We start from the raw sequence: 15,474 nt of genomic DNA, 5'->3' as shown, positions 1-15,474 counted from the left end.
CTGAAAAAATATGTTCAATAGGCATCTCTAGCTCTTCTAGTTTCTCATCGTATTCTCCCCTTATTTATAGTCTTTTAGGGGCTGGGATGACAAGAGAGAGGATCCAAGACAAATGATCACTGACACTTCCTCCAAGGTGCTGCAACAGAACAAAGTCTCAGATTTGAATGCTTCTTTAATGACAAGTTCTGAGCACTGACCCCTTCACGTTCTCAAGTCACATACCTCCACGGTTTGCTTGGCTGGGTGGTTCTCAAGTGACAGCAACTCTGCTGTATCTTGTAGAGACCGAAACACATCCTGTTTCTCCTCCAGTTGCATGGTCAATTCCTGAAAATTGAATTCAGTTGCATGTAGTAAGTGCTATCAAAGGGGGAGGAGAATAAGGAAAAGGCTGTATTCCTGGCCCAACTTTATTTATTTATAGAATTTGTTTGTTTATTTATTTATTTATTTATTTATATTTTTCTAAGATTTTGTTTATTTATTTGACAGAGAGAGATCACAAGGAAGCAGAGAGGTACGCAGAGAGGTGTGTGGTGGGGGGGGGGAGCAGGCTCCTCGCTGAGCAGAGAGCCTGATGAGGGGCTCGATCCCAGGATGCTGAGATCATGACCTGAGCAGAAGGCAGAGGCTTAATCCACTGAGCCACCCAGGTGCCCCAAGTTTATTTATTTATTTGGTAGAGAGAGACAGCGAGAGGGGAGCACAGGCTGGGAGAGTGAGCAAGAGAGAAGCAAGCTTCCCACCAAGGAGGGGACCCGATGCAGGGCTTGCTGGGCTCAGTCATGACCTGAGATCATGACCTGAGCCAAAGGCAGACATTTAATGACTGAGTCACCCAGGCACCCCTCCTGCCCCGCTTTAAAGGAGCATTCAACACAGGGTTAGTGCCAAGATGAGAAGAATAAACAGCATATGCCAGAGCGTTTCAGAGAAGAGCAAAAATGTTAGGATTACTGGAGAATGATTCACAAACGATATGTGACCTGGGCCAGACCTGAGGAAGCAGGGGAACACAGGATGAGCACTGGACACAGAGGAAGGAGATAACTTGACAGGTGGATCTGATTCATGTCCCCACTGGCCTAACATAGTACCTGACACACCCTTAGATCCCAATCACTGACTGGTAGGCTTTGCTCAGACTATTCCACTAGCCTGCAGTGCCCTCCACTGCCTTTAAATTCTTTTAACAGTACAGGACACAACTTAGATGCTAGCTCTTCTGTGAAGCTAGGTATGGATCCCTGCTGTCAGATCTGGTCCCTTCTTTCTAAGCACTTTCTTTTTATCTTCATCATAACCTCATTTCTATTCTCAGACAGACTGTTTTCTATATTATAGCATCTATTCTTTCTCCTTTACTACAGAAGGATCAGATACCATTCTCCAATCAGGAGACATTTATATTTTTTAAACTATAATTGAATTTAAAAGTATCTAAATTAAGTGTTAGTATAAAAGCTTCCCATTTGCATAGAGTTTACAAAATCCTTAAAAACCTCTGAGATGTGAAAATACACTTAACAAAAATGACCCTACTTGTATTCACTGAAAAAGAGTAAAAAGTATTATACCATTCCCCAATGCTGAATTTCCCTTCCCATTTTACAGATGAATATTTTTGATGAAAAAATTATTAAATGAACTTAAGAAAACTCAGAATTTGTGAGAAGCCAAGAGTATACCTCAATTAAACAATATCTAAGCCCTATACTAAGTGCTTTGCCTATAGTAGCTAGTCAATCTTTTATACAACCCTTTGAAGTGGTACTATTGTCCCATTTTATAGAGGTCCAGAGAGATTAAATAACTTGCTTAGGGTCAGAGAGCCAGTAAGTGGAGAAGAATTTGAACCCAGGTCTATTTCACTCCAAAGCCTACCATCTTAAACACAAAGCTATTCTGAAAAGACTCAACTTGCAGACTGATACTCTATTTGTCCAAGACATTGCATTTCTTTCTTTTTTTTTTTTTTTAATTTATTTGAGAGAGACAGTGAGTGAGAGAGAGAGAGAGAGAGAAAGAGAGAGAGAAAAAAGGAGCAGGGGGAGGGGCAGCAGGAAAGGGAGAAGCAGATACCCCACTGAACAGGGAGCCTCATGTGGGGCTCAATCTCGGGACTCCAGGATCATGACCTGAGCCAAAGGCAGGCACTTAGCCAACAGCCACCCAGGCATCCCAACACACTGCCTTTCTAAATGCATTCTAAGGTAAATACATTCTAGAGCTCAGGTTCCCCTCTCTCCACGTACACTTCTCACACGCACAGGTGCATTTAAGCAAGGAAGTCCTTATTTCTACCTAGCGAAATGCAAATCCAGAAATCCAAGCTCTCAACAGACTCTCTGATTTCTTCTGCTAATACATAAATATGACAGGTCTGTTGTGCTAGACTCACAGAGAAGTAATTTCTCTTGGCTGAGATGTTGGGATTGTTGTCACTCCAATCATAAGCGAGCTCCTCCTCCTCCTTCTCATTCAACCAGATCAACTCAGCGGTAGCTCTGGAGACAAATTTATGCAGGCTCTGAAGGTGCCTCATCCGGAAGCTAGAAGTTTCCTAGACAAAGCAAGGATTATAAGGTTAGATTGCCAGCCTTTCCTCTGTAGAAGATAGCACATGTGACATCAAAGCAAAGAATAATCCAGGAAATAAATTGAGCCTTGATTTTTCATCTCTGGGTGCTTCTCCATGAACTCAAATTTAATATAAGTTTGATACAGGACTCCCAGAGCCCTGGTCAATCCCAGCAAGAAATTAGAATTCACCAGGCTTTTCTGGGGCACTCTGAATAAAGAATAATCCTAGGCCTGTCCTACTCTGGACAATCTCAAAAGACAAGAATGAAGAAGAGATTGAAGAGGAGTCTCCTTCCTACTAATCTTGAACTTTTAGTTTTGGTGTCTCAAAGCACGTAAGTCACTGCTTTGGTGAAACACGGAAACTCGGACAGGATTTACTTAATTAAAACTTTCTGGGGCAGTGGTTTCTGATCCACTAAGAAAATTGAGAAATTTTATAATACATATGAATAATTGCAAAGTAAGTGATATAACCTAATAAACAGACAACCAAAACAGGGCTGAACCATAAACTTTCTGAATTAGCAAAGACAGTTGTTTGGAAAGAACTGGATTGTCCATAAAAAGAATAAAAGAGCCAAAACTCACCTTCAGTTTACAATATTGTGTCTCCAACTTTCCGAGAGTTTCAACATAACTGGTATGGAAATTTTGGGACATTTTTCCCTGACAAGAAAGGCATGAAATAAAGATACGTTAGAGAAAAAGTAATTATACTATATGTACAGTGTGGTTTCAATTATGTAGGCACACAGATAGGGACTGTTTAGCTGAGATAACAACTTTGGGTCAGGTTTTAAAGCCTGGGGCAGCACTGGGTGAGGGACAGTCCGGGGGGGTAAATACAGCTGACAGATCTTGTGTTTCCAGCAACTCTGGGAGGTTTCTAGAAAAACCTACGTCTGCTGATTCCCAATTGCTTTTTTGAAGGGAAAAGTTGAAATTACAAAAGAGAAGACAGAATGAGGGAGGGAAAGACTTATTGAATAGTTTCTCCATACCACATCTCCCTGCAGGCAGGAGGTGAAGTGGAAGGAACATGAAGTTTGGGAGTAGAGCGCCTGTGTTTGGCAACTGCACTCACTACATACTGATTTTGACCTCAGTTTTCAGTATCACAATTCTTTTTAGTAAAAAGGGTTAATAAAAATACCTTGCTCTTAAGGGTATTTCAAAGGGCAGAAGAGATACTTCATGCGGAAAGAGAATTTGTTGTAAACTGCTGCTCATGGTTACCATTCTTTTCCAGAGCCCCCTCATCTTATGTCTGGTTTGTTTTTGTTTTTGTTTTTAAAGTAGGCTCTATGCCCAGCGTGGAGCCCAACATGGAACTTGAACTCACAACCCCAAGATTAAGACCTGAGCTGAGATCAAGAATCAGATGCTGAACTGACTGAGCCACCCAGGTGCCCCCAGAGTCCCCTTCTCGGAAATAGCTGTCTGGTACACACTACTCCATTACCCGCCCTGCCTCACTGCACCCTGCCATAATGTATTCTGAATGCCACACACCTCATACAACCTGGCCTCTTTGACACTTGAGCCCAGTTCTTCCACACTGGTGTGGATATGCTGCTGTGTTTCCAGCTGCAACTCCACACTAGGCAGGTCATTGCCCCACTCTGCTCGCTCCAATTTCATCTGGAAAGGAAAAAAAATATATATATATATATAATTGACTAAATAGACAAACAGAAAATTTTCAGGACTGCTGTTGGGCAAGGGGGTTGAGGGTGGAAGACTAGGCAAGAGGACACCTAGGCCATCTCCATCATGGTCTCTTACAGAAAACATGCCAACGTTACCCCCACTGAGCTGGAGACTAGACCCCACCAACTACTGCAGCAAGGGCAGCCTTCTGCTGCTGCATTACAGGATACATGCCTGAGTTTATCAGGCAGAAAGGTGTTTCCATGGCTGAAGATTAACTTTATAAACTTTAGGCCTTGTCCTTAATAGACACTCTTCATTTCACAATCAGAATGGATGTAAGAAAGAAACAGCTAAAAATGTTTAACTTCATTCATGGCATCAAATACTGACCAATGGTAGGTAATTTTCAAATAGCTTGTCTTTGGATGTTTTTATTTATTGGTACCTGGGGAATCCACCACCAGGGCATGGGAAGAATTTAAAAGAAAACAAAAGGATGGGGTGCATGGGTGGCTCAGTCAGTTAAGTGTCTACCTTCAACTCAGGTCATGACCTGAGGTCCTGGGACCGAGCCCGTGTCGGGCTCCCTGCTCAAGGATAAGTCTGCTTCTCCCTCTTCCTCCCCCTGTTCATGCACTCACTCTCTCTCTCTCTCTCTCTCTTTCCAATAAATAAATAAATAAATAGAATCTTAAAAATAAAGAAAACAAAAGGATTAGAAGGATAAAAAGGACAATATCGAATTTGAACCACGATCCTAGAATATGTGTGAACAGTGCCCCTAAGAACTATGAAACACAGGGAGCTGGGCTTCAACTCATGAGGTAAAACCAGCAACAAAGAGTGAAGAATTAGCTCCCCTGCCAATGAGGAAAGGTCCGAAAAGGTGACTGAGAATATGTAGGCTGCAATTTCTTCCATCAACCCCACTTTCAGCAGTTAGCTGAAGGGAACAGACTCCCAAAGGACTTCAAATCAGAAAAGCCTATGATATTTGGTGTAGGATTTTTGAGGATTTGAGATGATCTCACCCACTTAACATTTGAGAAAGGGGCTTGAGTCCCTGGCAGCATTAATAATTAAGAGAGTTTACACCAGGGGCATAGAGCAACCTGACCCCTTTAGACAAGCTGCTGGATCCAGTAAACCTCAATGTACTGCATAAATATTTGGAACATACACCCACCTGCATTTCTTCTACCCAAGACAGTAGTTCATACACAAATCGAAGATTGCCTTCATCCTCAGAGGAGGAGATAGACACAAGTTCAGCCCGAGTCATGGGCTTCCGGAACCAGGAGGTAGAGGAAGAATGGGTTCCCTTGGTCAAGGGCTCTGCTTTCAGATGAGTAGTGGTTAAAGCAGAGGGCGGAGCCAATTCAAGTGACGTGAAATGGCCCTTTCGATACAAGTTTGTGCACTCTAGACGCAAGGTGACCAGCTCGTCCTGCAGGCGCATAACCCTGAAATGCAAGAAAAGAAAACAGGAAGGGGCTTAAATCTGTAACTCACTTTTTTTTTTTTTAAAGTAGGAAGCCCAACGTGCAACTTGAACTCACAGCCCTGAGATCAGAGTCACATGCTCCACTGACCGAGCCAGTCAGGAGCTCCTGTAATGTAATTTTTAAGATAAAATATTCCTTATCCATTTGACAAGGATGAGATAAAAATGAAAATGAGATCATATTAGGAAAATTGTTCTGAAAAAGAAGTGTTACATGAATGCAAGGTGATATTAACATCTTTATCATTCAGAGCTGTTGAGGCAAATTCCAAATTACAGTGTTAACTGGAAAGAGGCAAACCAGTATCTGCTTATTTAACTTTTAGATAGTATAACGGACTGAACAATGGATTATGGGTCAAAATATGTGAGTCTTAGTCTTGGCTCTGTACAAACTACGTGACTTAGATGATCCTTATCCTCTCTATGGGGCTTGGTTTTCTTTTCTACAAAATGATGCATTCAATCACCAGCAGTTCTAACCTAGATGTGGTACTGTATCCTAGCAGGTCACCCTGAAATACGTGTGGGTGTTATAAGATCCCACAATGATGAGGGAATCCTATAGGTACTTAGTGGAAAGGGCCTGCAGTAAGGGGAAATTGTCCTCCACCACGAGAATTTTCCTGTCCCAAATACCTATAATATCCCCATTGAGCCACTAACCTCTAACCCAAGTTATAAGATTCTGAGGCTGACTCTTGATCTGTGACCCTTAGCAGTAAGCATGCCCTCTGTCTGCGTCTCATGTTCCTCACCTAAAAGCCAGCTCTTCTAGCTGGTAGTAATTCTCATCCCGTAGGATCTGGAGGTCCACCTGCAGCTGCCTGATGAGACCTTCACATTCCTGAATGTACATGATGACATCTGATTCGCACTGTACTGGCTGTCCTGATTCCAGGTGAGCAGCATCCTAAGAGAGAAAGGGAGTAATGGGCGTGGGAGAATACCAGTGCCCCCAGACACACGGACGGAGGGAGCCAAAGGGTCACTGCATATCAAAGAGTGAGGAAGTGACACGGCTGGACTTGTCAGTTGTTAATCTGGACCATTAGAGCACTGGGTGAGAAGGGGAGAACATGGGACATGAGGAGAGAGACAGCACACACTCACAGCCTGCAGTGTATTCTTAGCTAGTGTCAGCTTCTCTTCACAGTTCAAAGCACCATTCTGGATTTTGTTCGCAATCTGTAGCAGCAATTCCAGCCTATATAAGATAAAAACCATAGTCACATGCCAGGCTCCAAGTGGATAGGTAACATCAGGTCGCCTTCAGACTCTGGGCCCACCTCTCCACAGCTGGGCGAAGCGATTTCTCTCGCTCCAGCATCTCAATGATGAGCTTTCCCCACTCTTCCTCCACATCATTCGGGTGATAACCTTGAGGCAGTTTAATTCGGCCAAATTCTATCCACACCTAAAAAATCCCAGAGACAACAGTTTATTCCAAAAACACAGCCATGCCCTCAGGCCCAGTTTAATGTATTCTTGCTACCTCACTCGTGCTTCTCCACCCTGCTGCCCACTGTTTCTCCCAATAAGAGGAAACAGCGGAATACTTAGCTGTTTCTCAACCTGAGATGAGAGCTGAGAAACCACCTCCAAAATACAGAGACTACTGCCTGTTCTAAATCTTTCCATTCCTTCTACATTTTCCATGAATCCTCCTGTCCTCTCAATAACTCCCCCTTCCAGAAACACCCAATGCCCTAATCTATGGTTTCAAACGCTCTAGGAATCAAAATGCGAAAGGAAGTCTCTTTCTCTTCCATCTCAGCAAAACAATTCGCTTCCTTCTGAAAAACAGAAAACTCATTCACAAAACGTGGCATTTCTGAATAAATGTATGCCATTTTTCAAAACCCTCTTCAAGAAATACAGGTGGGGTATGGACATTGGGGAGGGTATGTGCTTTGGTGAGTGCTGTGAAGTGTGTAAACCTGGCGATTCACAGACCTGTACCTCTGGGGATAAAAATATATGTTTATTTAAAAAAACAAAAACAAAAACAGATGGCTGATACTGCCCCTTTACCACAAACTTTCAAGACCGGCCTAAAAGTGAGGCTTTTTGTCACCCTGAGAACATTGCTATTAATGCAGGTTGGGAAGAGGATGCAGGCCATCTAACAAAGAAGTAACAATAGGGCAAACCAACACACCCCAAGAATCCACAAAGGATAAGCTTCCTTACCTCTAATAATTTATATAACTCCTCAATTCTTCCTTTTTCTCTCTCCTTGGCCAGAATTTCTGTTTCTTTGAAGTGTATATATTGGTTATAAAGTGCCTACAAAATTAATCTTTGGTAAATGAATGGACAGGTATAAGAAACCTGACCCACCTTTTATCCCACCTCACCCAGGAGCCAGTAGCAACATGCTCTGAGACTTAATCCCAGGAATGAATTTATAAAAAACAACTTAAGTCCATGACTTTACCTTTAGTTCTACAGGGTTCTGGGGGAAAGATTTATCTGACATCAGTATTGTATGCTGTTTGATCCAGGGAATGAGGGAGTCCACTCGGCTTTGGTATTCTTGCCACCTGGAGTCTACTTCCTATTGCCAAAAGGTAGATATCACACACCTTCTGATTAGCGGTACACAAAACAATCACAGGAGACAGTAGCTTAGGCCACCCCAAACCACATAAAATCCCCTTCCTCTAACTGCCTCCATGGCTACTCAGCCTAATGCTTCAAGTCCCAGTTTCAGAGCTCCTCAAGGGCTCTCAAGAGGGGATTCAATTTCCTGACACTAGAATAGTCTATGCGGGATGCTACAAAATTAGCAGCATCTGGATTCGTTCCCAGAGACCAAAGACAAAGACCACGTGTGAAGAGGATGTGGATTCACTTTGCTCTGTATAAACGCACTATGCATACATTGAGTGCTGGAGAAATAAGGTCTAATCAGTACGTCCCACCCAAACACATAGAAGTCAGAAGGTATTTTGGGAAAGTGTTCTTGTACCGTAGCACTGATCCCTTCTCCACCCTCAGGGACTTTAGGGAAGGCATCATAAATTGAAGACACGTAAGTGATCACAGACTTTTCATCTGGAGATGGCACATCCACATCTGAGAGAGAAAGAATAAGAAATTGCTCAATCAGTACCGATGCAACTGCCAGGAGGACAATTAATATAAGGCAAACATACTCAACTCTGGCCAGGCTCACCTTCGGCATCCAGCAAGCGGGTAACCCCCAGTCTTTCTGCCACTTCGAAAGCCTGCTCCAAGTTCTCGCGGTTACTTTGGATTTGTACCCTCTCCATATCCACCAGATCAGGTCTGTAAAAGTTCACCAAGGCACATGAAAGGCCACCATCTATCTATACACCACATATGGGTTCACACTAAGTAAACCTCTTAGAAGTACCCGGCTGGAATATGCTGATTGCATTAGAGAGAAAGCAAGAGGTTTAGAAAGGTGCTCATCGCATTTTCAAGTACATGCCAGGAACCCAGCGCTCGCTCATTCTAAATACACACAGCAGGTAGGCTGGATTTCAGGGGAAAGGAATCATAAACTAGTAGAGTAAAAACTGGCATGTGTTTCTGACCACTATGAATGCAGTAATTTTGATTTTTTTCAGTAAAAGTCCTATCTTCCTGACTCTCACCCCAGCCACCTGTTGTTCCTCATCCACTCTAAGCAAGCCCCCACTTCAAGGCCTCTGCACTTGCTACTTCCTCCCAGTGCATCACTCTGACCCTGGAAGGCCTGCATGGCTCACTCCTTTACAGCTCTGCTCCAGCACCCTCATCAGAGAGGCATCTCCAGTGACCCTGTCCGAAACAACACACCTCATCTCTCTCTGCCTAGCCATGTGCTTACCATCATATAACACCAGGTATTTGTCACCTAATAACAAATAAGCTCCATGAAAGCAAGAGCTGTTGTTATTTGTACCCAGTGCCTAGAATAGTAGGAGTTCAACACATATTCCTTTTTTAAATAAGTAAAACGAACCAGAGTCTTGAGTTTCGGTTGAGAGGAAAAGCAGCATTATAACTTATTGCAAAAAGATGGGCAGCTCGTCCAGGCACAGGGGAATTCTACTGCATTTACCTGTACCGGTGAATAAGTGCATTGAACATCTTCCCATCACTCCAGCAGGAGGAAAAATTGGTACATTTAATTCCTGTGTAACCAGCTGTCACCTTCTGGGTCCACAAGAGCAGCTTCTCCTTGGCTGACATGTCCCCTGACTCTCCACTAATGTAAATGTCAGAGATCTGCCAAAAGATGGGAAACAGAGTACTTCAGTATAAATAAGATGAAGCCTTCTAGCCTTCTCTTCTTCATGCGTATGGCTCTTAGAAGAAGGAGATCCAAGGCAGGCAGAACTTCAGACAACTCCAACATAGATCCATTCTCTTTCATAGTCAAAGCGATGCAAATTAAGACTACAGAGGTCATTTTTCACCTACCAACCGGGGTTAAGTTTTTTCTAATGATACTGTCAGTACTGGAGAGAATACCTAACATGGGTTCTCACACACCACACTATTGAGAATGCACGTGACCTAACTCCTCCAGATGTCAGGTTTTTTTTTTTTTTTTTAAGATTTTATTTATTTATTTGACAGACAGAGATCACAAGTAGGCAGAGAGGCAGATAGAGAGAGAGGAGGATACAGGCTCCCTGTTGAGCAGAGAGCCGGATGCGGGTCTCAATCCCAGGACCCTAACCCACTGAGCCACCCAGGTGCCCCCAGATGTCAGTTTTGAATCAAGTCTTAAAACACACATACACTTGGGCGCCTGGGTGGCTCAGTGGGTTGGGCCCTGCCTTCGGCTCGGGTCATGATCTCAGAGTTCTGGGATCAAGTCCCGCATCGGGCTCTCTGCTCGGCAGGGAGCCTGCTTCCTCCTCTCTCTCTCCTCTCTCTTTCTCTCTCTCTGTGCCTACTTGTCATCTCTCTCTGTTAAATAAATAAAATCTTAAAACACACACACACACACATACACTTGACAGGAAACCATCAGAGATACATGCAAAAAAGGTTTATACAAGAATGCTTGTCAAAATATGATAAACATTACAGCAAAAATTACAGAGCTTCAACTCCAATGAGGGATTAACTGATTACAAAGTAAGGGTATATATACATAGTAGAATTCTCTATCAGACTTAAAACGGTATGCTTTAGCCAGTCTTAATGACACTGGAAAATTATTCTTTATTTTATGAAAAGAAAAAGAACACAAACAAGTAATATATAATAATAGTGGTTTTGTGTAAAAGATATATTGAATACCTAAGTATACAGTCATATGTACAGATATTTATATGAATACACAAGATATGTGATAAATGCATATGTGTACATGAGAGTAAATAAGGCAAAATATAGGAGAGAAAGACACCAAATTAGTCATCACAGGTATCTCTAAGTGGTAGCATTAGAGGTGATATTTCTATTTTCCAAATTTTTTATGTCATATGCATTTTTATAAGAAAATGAACAGTTATTTTATGAAACCCCTCAAATCTAGCACAGGAACTACTTTAGAGAGAGGATGGTGTAGGAGAGAAGTGCATGCCTTTGGTTCCACACAGACCTGGACTTGAATCTCAACTTCACCAACTGTAAGCTGGGCCTCAGTCATAACGTCTGTAAATTGGGAATACTACCTACTACCTTTTCTCAGGATTGCTATAATAACCAACAAGATTATAAGTAAATCACCTAGTCCAAACACAGGCCTACGCACAACAGAGTTCCATTCACTCTTCCTCATATGGAAGATGGTCTTTCTTTAATTCTTACTTCTATATAACTTTAAATGTTATCTTCAATTACTGGGTTTTATTTCATACATTTGATCTTATCTCCCTTCGACTACAGGTTTCCTGAGGAGCCAGTCCCACATCTTAATAATCAGAATGATCTAAAATTCAAGAGTAGCCCCTACGAGGGAAAGCTTGTCAAAGTGGCATGTTCAAGAAGTCGGAATTTTGTGGAAGAAATAACTTCCAACTCTGAGACTCAGTGACCACAGGGCTTCCATGCATCACCTACTACCTAGTGCTGTGCTGGTCACCTGCTGGATACTTAACATGTTTAATTAATACTCACTTAGTCTAAAAAGAAAACAATAGACAAATATAAAAAACTAAAATAAACAAAACATATTCTGGAGTAAGACCCACCTAGAATCCTGAGATGCACAATCTTTTTGACAGCAAACTTACCTGTCAGTAAATTTAAAACAGTGTGTAGTATAACCAAACAAGTCTGAGCTAATATCAACAATGGTTGTCTCTCCTGGAGTGGGACTATGGGTAAATTTCTTTTTACTTTTCTTTTCTTCAGACTTTAAAATATGAACACATTTTACTCTTATAATGAAAGCTACAAAATAACCTTTATCAATAAGAAAAAGAATAAGCCACTGAGTCAAAGAGACATGCATTTGAGAGGAGGTATTTACCAGGAATGTAAACTCGGGCAAATAAATTATCTACGCTCCTTGCACCCCTTCTTCCCCATATTTAAAACAGAATAATAACTTTCTTGTAGGGTCATTATAAGGAGAAAATAAAGTGATGTAGGTAATGTGCCTAGGGAATGAGCATTTCCTTTCTGTCATATTAAAACAGCATGCTGGGGTGCCTGGATGGCTCAGTTGGTTAAGCCTCTGCCTTCGGCTCAGGTCATGATTCCAGGGTCCTGGGATCAAGCCCCACATCAGGATACCTGTTCAGCGGGGAGCCTGCTTCTCCCTCTCCCCTTCCACCTGCTTCTGCTCCCCCTCTGCCCCATCAAATAAATAAAATGTTTAAAAAAAAAAACTGTATGCCCAGCACAATTCTAGGGCTGGGTGTTTTGGGCAGGGAAGGCACAGGCATGTCAGTAGAATACCTGTCTCTCAGCTATCTCCATCAGGTGTAGCACTGTGAAAGGAGTAGCTCCCTGGTGGTTAGTACAAGGGCCAATCAACAATAAGGCACTTCCAAGTCTCTGAATAGAATTTACAAACTCAACTCCTGGCAGATAAGACTAAGTATCTGGTGAACGTATTCTAAATTCAGAAAAACACAGGGTCAGGAACTTTAACACTCCACTAAGTACACAAGAAAGCTGAAGACTACTAAACAGTACTAAGGTGTCTGAAGAAAGACTATAGGAACTCATACAAGAGTATGAGTAGCCTGCATAGAGTCTAGAAAAGGGGAATCAATACGTGTTGCCTCAAGGACTGTGATGGCAAAATGGTGGCATAACCAGTAAATTCCAGGATTCTCGTCCCCTTGACAGGTGCAATTCTACAGGAGAAATCGGGTTGCCAAACTTTAATGATGCCAGTTAGTAATATCACCCTACAAATCTATCCTCTCCACCCACCATCTCATTGCTTTGACTCCATGTTCACCTGACAATCTTCAGATTAGTCATGATACAGATTTCCTAAAGCAACAAAATGCACTGAGTGGTCAGTTCGAATACTATAGCACTTGGAGGTTCTAACTCATATGTAAATTAATGAATTTATATCAGTTAATCTCTAGCAAGTATGACCACTGTGAATTAATCCCTTAAAATTTAGTCAACTCCAAGTATGCTGGGGGGAAAAAAATGTACAGAGTTGCAAAGCGGAGGGCCCAACCATGCACCACAGTATCCAAGTCATCATCCTGTGACTCCGGGTAAAAACCAGTCCCTCCCCAGGACCAATTCTATTCCAGTTCTCCTTAACAACATTTCAAGATGCTCATGTTAGTGGCTCGATACCACCCACCACCGACAGATCCCACTGCTTCCACGTTAGCTGCCTCACACACATATGAAGACAAAAACACTGTCAGGAACAGGATATGCTGAAGTGAAAAGGGATAGAATCCAAATAAACAAGAGGAAATCTAAGTATTTGGATTCTTTATTTTAAAAAAATTCCACTTAATTAGCTGGCATTGTATGTCCAATACAACTACAGTCAGTCTCTGGTGTATCCTATCTGCCAATCACAGTTATCTTGTATATCACACCGAAAATAGTTCAATGAACAGCTTTCCTTCAGATTTTCCACACAGCTATAATGAGCCAGGGAAATGGCTGGATCCCTCAGGGAAAGGAAAAATGCCCTGTTTGGATTAGGGCCCTTCCTAGCCTGTGAACTGGATGAGAAAAATGGGATTATCATCACAACCATCTCAGTAATTAAACTGGGTTTTTGCTCACCTCTTCATGGAACACTCACATGTGATGAGCACAGTGCTGTCCTTGGGCCTGTGGAGAAGCTTTTACCTTAATCTCCCAAATGCAGAAACCCAGCTTCCATGTCAGGGAGCTTTCTCCCTCATCTGGATTTACTTTTCTTTTCTTTCCTTTTCATTTCATTTCGTTTTAAAGATTTATTTATTTATTTTAGAGAGAAAGAGTGAGCGAGCATGAGCAAACAAGAAGAGGGACAGAGAAATTCTTCAGCAGACTCCGCACCAAGTGTGGAACCCAGCATAGGGCTCAATTTCATAACCCTGAGATCATGACCTGAGATGAAACCAAGAGTCACAAACCCAACTGACCGCACCATCCAGGTGTCCTATCTCTTCTGGATTTTTAAAAAGAAGCCATCTGGAGAGGAGGACAGCTTCAACACCATCCCAGAGACTATGCAGGTCCACCTGAATTCTCTTTCAAACCACACTTTCCAAGTCTTGATTAATTCCTTCTCTGAAGTACATCTAAAAATTTAATGTGTTCCTAATAATTCAATAAGTATTTACTGAACAACATCTAGTCTGTGCTTAATATTCCAGACACCATGGAGAAGAACAACAACAAAAAAATCAAACACCATTTAGTCATTCTGTTATTTCTTTGACAACCACTCTATTCTAGGAGCTGTGGTTAAGTTCTTGGTATCTCAAGATAAAAAAGTCAAACACTGGGGTGCCTGGCTGGCTCAGTTGGTAGGGCATGGAACTCTCAATCTCAGGGTTGTGAGCAAGTTCGAGCCCCACACTGGCAGTAGAGATTACTTAAAAATAAAATCTTTAAAAAAAAAACAAAACAAAACAAAGAAAGTCAAACACTAATTATTCATTCTGCTGTTTCTTGACAATCACTATATTCTAGGAGCTGTGTTTAAGTTCTTGGTATCTCAAGACAAAAGCACAACCTCAGGCCTCAAGTCCAAGCAGTTTAACAATATGACACACAGAGGGACCAATGCTGTGACAGAGGTAAACAAGTAACCCAAACTAGCATGCCAACGTGAGATGACATTTATGTTGAGATGGCATTTATGCTGAGTTTCAAGATATAAGTAGAAGTTAGTCAAGTGAAAAGAGGTAAATAAAAAACCAGACATGCTTGCCTTGAAAAAACTAGGTGATTTTTGCCCTATCTGGCTAAAATAAGACTATCCCAAATATAAGGCCCTCCCCAATTTTTCCAAATGATAACAGATGGATGGAAGAGAGGAATGGAAAAGGGAAGCTTTGTGGTCCTCTTGAATATATAAACTTTTAGAAATGTATTTACATAGATAAACGCTTATATATAAATTAAGCAGTATATCTAATGCATTAGTTTAGAATTAATGCCACTTGCTTTGATGAGCACCAGGCATTATATGGAAGTCAACATCACTGTGGAAGTAAACATCACTACAGAAGTCAACATCACTACGGAAGTCATCACTTCCAATGACTTCCGATCACCACACCCAAAACTAATTATTACACTGCATGATAACTGGAATTTAAATAACA

General features: G+C 41.9%; 1 protein-coding gene across 6 annotated transcripts in view; it reads right to left on the bottom strand.

Moving 5' to 3' along the window:
• LOC131809396 (microtubule-actin cross-linking factor 1) overlaps positions 1-15,474 on the bottom strand; it is a 321,582-nt gene that overhangs the window by 157,215 nt on the left and 148,893 nt on the right. For all 6 annotated transcript variants that reach the window (XM_059136435.1, XM_059136438.1, XM_059136436.1 and 3 more), the window contains exons 7-19: positions 9,822-9,988; positions 8,928-9,040; positions 8,721-8,827; positions 8,187-8,306; positions 7,940-8,035; positions 7,036-7,163; positions 6,860-6,953; positions 6,505-6,659; positions 5,429-5,705; positions 4,102-4,230; positions 3,178-3,255; positions 2,405-2,566; positions 226-330 (exon numbers count right to left, since the gene is read on the bottom strand). In XM_059136435.1, the coding sequence (XP_058992418.1) occupies positions 226-330; positions 2,405-2,566; positions 3,178-3,255; positions 4,102-4,230; positions 5,429-5,705; positions 6,505-6,659; positions 6,860-6,953; positions 7,036-7,163; positions 7,940-8,035; positions 8,187-8,306; positions 8,721-8,827; positions 8,928-9,040; positions 9,822-9,988 (1,731 nt within the window). The remainder of the gene's footprint in view (positions 1-225; positions 331-2,404; positions 2,567-3,177; positions 3,256-4,101; positions 4,231-5,428; positions 5,706-6,504; positions 6,660-6,859; positions 6,954-7,035; positions 7,164-7,939; positions 8,036-8,186; positions 8,307-8,720; positions 8,828-8,927; positions 9,041-9,821; positions 9,989-15,474) is intronic.

The sequence above is a fragment of the Mustela lutreola genome, chromosome 10 (assembly GCF_030435805.1).
Source record: "Mustela lutreola isolate mMusLut2 chromosome 10, mMusLut2.pri, whole genome shotgun sequence".
NCBI lineage: Eukaryota > Metazoa > Chordata > Mammalia > Carnivora > Mustelidae > Mustela > Mustela lutreola.
This window is presented reverse-complemented; position numbering and strand designations above follow the sequence as displayed.